The following is a 6187-nucleotide window of genomic DNA, read 5'->3' on the forward strand; positions in this document are numbered from 1 at the left end:
CTGTCATATCACCATATTATATTCGTTGATTCAGTCGTCTCTAAATCTATTTTTCGTATAATTTAACATTTATACCTCTCGGTTATTCGAATACTAAATGGATTCGTTTGTAAGAGCCATTAAGAATGACTTCAAATGGTATGAGGTAGATCCAGATAGCTCTCACAAATCCAGTAATCGCAATTTCCAGTTTCTTCAGCCTTACAAATATTAGATACATGCTAAAAGTCTTTCTAATTGTGCATAACTATTTAAATATACAACCTTTTAGCATTTGAAAAAAAATTGCTAACATAATTTTTTGCTCATTTTCCGTTACAAAACATTTTGGATTTTACATTCTTTTTTTTCTATAGTGAATCGTGACAAATATACGTAATATTTATTTTAAAATAATGTATGAAAATTAAATAAAGCAAATACTACATGACCAAGTCATGAATAACTTTTGTACTTGTCAATTGTACGTACAAAACGATTTTAAATGATTTTTTTCAATCTTTAACTCTATACAACATTTTGTATGAAAATCTTTATGTTTATTATGCTCTGCTAAGTGTGTCAATGTTTTTTAATTAAGTTAATCAGGGATCGTAACTAACATGGAAAACCCTGTGTAGTTACAGCAAATTTAATAACTTTAACAAGTTATAAAGTATTCGCTAAGTAATATTTTACTTTTGAGTTGTGAAATATAAAAATGAGATATCTTTTACAACAAACGTGTTTCAACTATTTTTATGACGAATGTATTTACTCTATTTTTTCATAAATTTAAGAAATTTCGCAAATTTAGTGAAAAAAAAAAAAAAAATTAATTTCAATATAATGACTAGGAACTAGTTATTTAAAAACAATTATATTTATGTACGCGTTAAGTACAGTTGTTCGTGTCTCATAATTATCTTTTGGCTATTACATCTATTTCCCAAATAATTTCAATATCAATTAGCCGCCCATGTCTTTTAATACAGTATTGTAGAGTAAAAGCACCCCTCAAACAATCTCATAAGTACAGTATTAATTAATAAATTGACTAGTATTATCTATTGCATATTTAGAGCCACTAATTGTACTCGTTTGTTACTGTGACTTTTTAAATTAATTCATCTACTTACATTATACAAAAACGTACTTACGAGAGAAAATTTAATGTTTGTGTGTGCACAATGTCTCACTTACGTGCAAATGTATTTACATGAATCTTATAGAATACTTAATGATATATTTGGAAAGAGTCAAGTGAAGTGTGGAAAATATACACACGGCTTGGATTAATAGAATGGAATTTTTCGATCGCTGTCGTCTTACGCAAAAAGCATAATATTGAAAGCTCCAAGTACACTCTACTACTTGTTAAGATTTTAAAATATTAACTAGGTTTTTTTTTTTTTTTTTTTTTTTTTTTTATCTAAGCGATTGTCCAGTCAGCTTTTTTCTGCAAAAACAAACATCTCAATCAATCTCTGTCCCAATAAATTCGGATGAGTAAAAACGATTAAAATAAAAAAATCACCTGTATATGTGCATTGTCCCAAGATTGCTTATACAGTATTATTCTTGCTTACAGATAAATGGAATGCGTGTTTTTGGTTCGTTTAAAAACACCATTAAAAGATGGAGGATGAGTATAAGAAACGGAGGGTAAATTGTTTAACATCGAAAAGACTATCCAAGAGTTTGCATGTGTGCAGGATTAAAGAGTTCGGCGTTTTCTTCGCTATCCATAGACTGATATCCTTGCTGCGCAATTACATTAAGCCATTCGTTATTTTTTTTTTTTTTTTTTTTTGTTTAAGCTCAAGAGCCTATAGAATTACTAACGCGTCTTTGCCGACTGGTAAAGCCCTCGTCCAGCAATTCAGTTTCCCAGTCGTCTTCTCCTTCTTCGCCAGGGTCAAAATTGTACAGTGGCATTAGCCTGTGACGAAGTCTTTCCAACTTACGCTTTCTCGATATAATTATCACCTGTAATGGACAGATTTCATATATTTGAAGTTAACTTTATTTTCTCGGTATTAGAACTTTCAACAAACACGTGTATTTCTTTTTAATGAGTGTAGATATCAGTTTTAAAAAAAACCAATAACTCTAATTCCGTTTTGTGCTCTGAATTTAAAATAAAATTTTGTTACCACAGAATCGTACATTAGGAAAAAAAAATTATGTAATAAGTCTCTTGTGGCGTATTAAAATTAAAAAAACGAAAATTAGTAAATTTTGTAAAAGACAAACATTAATTTTTTACCACGAATATCGATTAAACAGTATTTATATAATTTTTTACAAAACTCCATTACCAATAAGTATACTTTGCCGGTTCATACGTAATACTTTAGATGTAATAGATGGTAGGCTACACACATTATTTAACGAGAGTGTGTAAACATGTAGTGGAATTTAACCTTCGGACTCCGAATAACCCAATAACCCCAAGCCTCCGAAGTTCGGAGGCTTGGAAATCTCATAAACAAGTCCGCGTTATGCTTGTTTCAATACGTTTAACCCACAGATTTAAAGCTCAACGTCGAAAGCAATATCCTTTGATCATTGTAACATTTTCACCGATGTAGATGTGCGTACATTATCTGTAGACTTGTGATTGTGTTGTATGTATCATAATCACTTGGAAGAGGCGTGAAAGAAATAAACTTACCACGGCGGAAAGTACAATAACGAATATCATGACACCGAGGGGTACGAAAATGTACTCGACGCCCTCGGGTGGTCCGAACTCGTCAAACGGGTCCTCCGTACTCGTCGTCGACATGGTCGTGGTGCACAAGCTTGCTGTCGCACTACCACTACTCGTAGTAGCCCTGGGCAGCAGTGATTCGCCGGCACGAGTCAAGTTCCATGCCGTCGAACTGCCAATGTTCGTCGTGGTAGTGGTGGTGGTGGTGGTGAACGTGTTGTTGTACGCCTCGATCGTCTGGTTGTAAAGCCGTTGTACGGTGGTGGTGGCGGTGCTGGTCAGTTCGCTGCTACTGGAGAGCAGCCTCGACGTAATGTTACTGATGGTCGTCGCCAACACTGTCGAACTGCTGTGTAAACTCGGAGTAGTGCTGGTACTGTCTGTGGTCGTTGTTGTCATTGCTGCCGATGTCACTGCAGCCGCAGCTGTGGCCGTTACCAAACTCGATGTCGGCGAGGACGCGGACTGAGGTGACGATAAGCTCGTCGACGTGGTCGTCATCGTCACGTTCTTGACAATCTCCCTCGCAATCTCCATTCTATTTTCCTTGTTTTTCTTCTCTCCTGCCCGATGCCGGGAGCTAAAACTAATTTCGGAATCGAGCACCAGTTAATTACCTGTTTCGGAGTCAAACCCATTATAGTAGCGTATTCAAGAGCTATAGGTATTGCTTTTTCAAAACAAACAAAACTGCATTAATTATACGCATGATAAGAAGTAAAACAAAAACAGCTCACACACGAGTGCAACGCACTTGAGAAGCATGTAAGATATGTATACCTGTTAGGTATACACACACGCTCTCGTCGGCTAAACTTGAAAGAGAAAACAAGATGCAAGTGCAGTTGTAGGCGGTGTAAGAAAAAAAAAAAAAAAAAAAAAAAAAAAAAAAAAACAAGAGATGCGGCCAAGCAAAAAGAGGTGCAAGACGAAGCATCGGATGTGAAAATGTATAGAAAAAAAAAAAGACAAAAAGTAAAATTGTTTTAAAAAACCTTATTGCGAGGGGAATAATTACTTGCCGGGTTGAAATTTGGAAGTTCACGCATTATAACCAAGTCGCGTTGGCCTCGTCCCGATGACCAAAAGCAATATCCCTGCGGTTACTTATCGCCGCTGCAGCTTTTTCACTGCCAACAATTCAACACACCAAGCTTGCAATGATTTCTTATTAGATGTACGTTTATCCCTGCTCCTTCTGTCCTATACAACTTTGACCAAAGTCTCGAAGTAAAGTAGTATATACTGCACGCGTCCATACGCGTTACTTTTTGTCGGAGATATGTCTCGTTATACGATAAGATAACGGCAACCGCACACCACCGCCAACGGTATTATACATATATACATACATATACATATATACACCCGATAGCGTCGATCGGCAAAGTTGTACATGTGTAAGTATTAATCGAAAGACTGTCAAAAGAAGAGACGAGAAAAGACGCAGGTATAAGTACGATGGGCTTTATCGTCCCGTCGTTTATGGGGTGGGCCGCGCAGTGCAACGTCAATCGCGGGGGGGTTAGTGGGCTATAGGGGTAGGCGGTGGTGTACACGTAAGACAGTGGGGGGCGCACACGGCGCAGTTACCCCAGCAGCAATCCACTGTTGATATTATATATACATGTCCTGCGCGCTACTCTCTGCTAAAGTAACATTTACACGAACCCCACACTGGCTTGAATTCGTATACAAGTTGGACGTAATTTTTTTTCTTTTTCATCGGGGAGGTAAAATTTATTATTCTCGACCGCGGGGAATTGTCCAAAAGGGGAGGAGAAGGCTTGGGTAGTGTCATCAGATTACCGCAAGTTGCGCGTGTACTTGCCATCTCGAACGGTTGGTCTTTTTACTTCACGTGCACCAAAAAATACGAGCCACGTTTGTACGTATTTCCGTGCCAATTTGCGTCACACGCGGTGAGTATTGTATCAATTCTGTCTTTGCCCCCCATCTCTTCTTCCCCCTCATTTTCTTAATTTTCTGTCTTCGCGTCGTTTTCGCAATTTACGGGCCTTTATCGCGAATGATTTATTGCCAACAGCAGCACAACAACATTGCACGTTTGTGTACAATATTATAAATACGTGACGTATAGGTGCGCGTATACTATATTGAAAGTCAAGTCGCGGCGCGCGAACAGAACATATGCAACTTGGCGCGGTAACAATTTTACACACGTATATGCGAGCACTATATACGTACAAGCGTGTAAATATAGATTTGCACGTTTTTTGCCGCCCTTCGATGCACTTGTTCCCTTAATTGATGTGTATCTTTTACAATTGTACGCTACTACACACTGCGTCCGTGATATACATATATATTTTTATCATGTACATGTTGCGGCTTGATTACTTGGTTTTTGGAAGTATGTGCGAAAAAAAGATTAAAGTTTCGTTGTGGCGACTCAAGCGGTAGCCAATCTATAGCAGATATGAGTAAAATTTTACGTTACATTAACTGGATGTTGAATAAAGTGAGCATTCGCGAAGAAAAGTGTGAAAGAAATGGGCATATAATATATATGAACATAAAACGGTAAAACTGCTGGTTGACATTTTGAAACACCAACGACTTTTACATACTTACTCGTTTCGAAAGGAGTAAAAAAAAAAAAAATAAAATTGCTTGAACTTGAAAAGGGGGTTGATTTGCTGTTTGGCGGTATACATTGGCGCGGTCAATGCGTCAAACACCCACTGCAGACACAAGTGTGGTGTTTCCTACCATGCCGATTTGAGCTAATGACATAAAATTCATACCGAATAAATATATCTTTGGAACATCGTGAGCGTTGAAATAATGGCAAAGTGTTCACGAGCCATGTGTGATTATTAAAAATTACAATAAATCTTCGTACAAAAGTGTATATAATTGGTACATCGGGACAGATATCCGTTTTACCAACGCGGATCGGCGGATGCGGGGCATCGATATTATGTTTACGTGAATTGAATCGGCCTCTGCGGCGGAGGCGCATGGTAAAGTTCTCTCGATGGGTGTAGTCGGAGTGTACCCGACGACGGCAACTTTATTTTATTTTATTTTTTTCTAATTAACCGGACACCTCTCCCCGCGCGTTTGTACGTTTTTTTAGCAGTCACCGAAGCTCCCTTCGCACGCTTACTTGGCCATATATTATACCGTCGGCACAGTGATCGATCTGTGTTATAAAATGCCCGTAGGAAAATTAAATTTGATTCCGACAAACCGATCTTGTGTGAGTAGAACGCGAAGTAATTAAATATATGCATGTGTAAGTGTAACTCTTTCCCCTCTGGGTCTTGCTGACTCTCTGCTCCTGATGATGATTGCTTTTAAATAAGTATATATACGTATGACTTTAGGAGCCCTCGATATCAGTAACTTTGGCAAATGAAATAAACAATAACAAGAGACCCATGCATCGAATGAAAAGAGAAGATGAGAGAAAAAGTTTCAAGAAGAACGCATCAGAGCAACAGCTGACGAGAGGCTAGAGGGGAA

The 6187-nt window shown here is 37.8% G+C and overlaps 1 protein-coding gene across 2 annotated transcripts; it reads right to left on the minus strand.

Moving 5' to 3' along the window:
* Window positions 1–494: 494 nt before the first annotated feature.
* Window positions 495–4038, minus strand: LOC106637699 (uncharacterized). 2 transcript variants are annotated; one of them, XR_016293228.1, is made up of 5 exons: window positions 3718–4038; window positions 2657–3281; window positions 1825–1968; window positions 1517–1743; window positions 495–1438 (listed from the first exon to the last, which is right to left on the minus strand). XR_016293228.1 is itself a non-coding variant. In XM_014350584.2 (4 exons), the coding sequence occupies exons 2-4, from the start codon at window positions 3230–3232 to the stop codon at window positions 1669–1671; spliced, it is 795 nt and encodes a 264-aa protein (XP_014206070.2). In that variant the 5' UTR covers window positions 3233–3281; window positions 3718–4038; the 3' UTR covers window positions 495–1668. The 2 variants fall into 2 exon arrangements, 1 of the variants encoding a protein (XP_014206070.2); XM_014350584.2 differs by having other exon boundaries at window positions 495–1743.
* Between the last annotated feature and the right edge of the window lie 2149 nt (window positions 4039–6187).

This window comes from Copidosoma floridanum, unplaced genomic scaffold (assembly GCF_036245765.1).
Source record: "Copidosoma floridanum isolate Cflo_tuat_1 unplaced genomic scaffold, Cflo_Japanese_pri ptg000025l, whole genome shotgun sequence".
In the NCBI taxonomy this organism is placed as follows: domain Eukaryota; kingdom Metazoa; phylum Arthropoda; class Insecta; order Hymenoptera; family Encyrtidae; genus Copidosoma; species Copidosoma floridanum.

Excerpts from the sequence above, each read along its gene's own strand:
- LOC106637699 (XM_014350584.2), bottom strand. The coding sequence starts at position 3,232 with ATGGAGATTGCGAGGGAGATTGTCAAGAACGTGACGATGACGACCACG. Across the intron at positions 1,969-2,656 it reads TTATTGTACTTTCCGCCGTG|GTGATAATTATATCGAGAAA; the intron begins GTAAGTTTATTT and ends TGTCCATTACAG. Across the intron at positions 1,744-1,824 it reads TTACCAGTCGGCAAAGACGC|CAAGGATATCAGTCTATGGA; the intron begins GTTAGTAATTCT and ends GTAATTGCGCAG.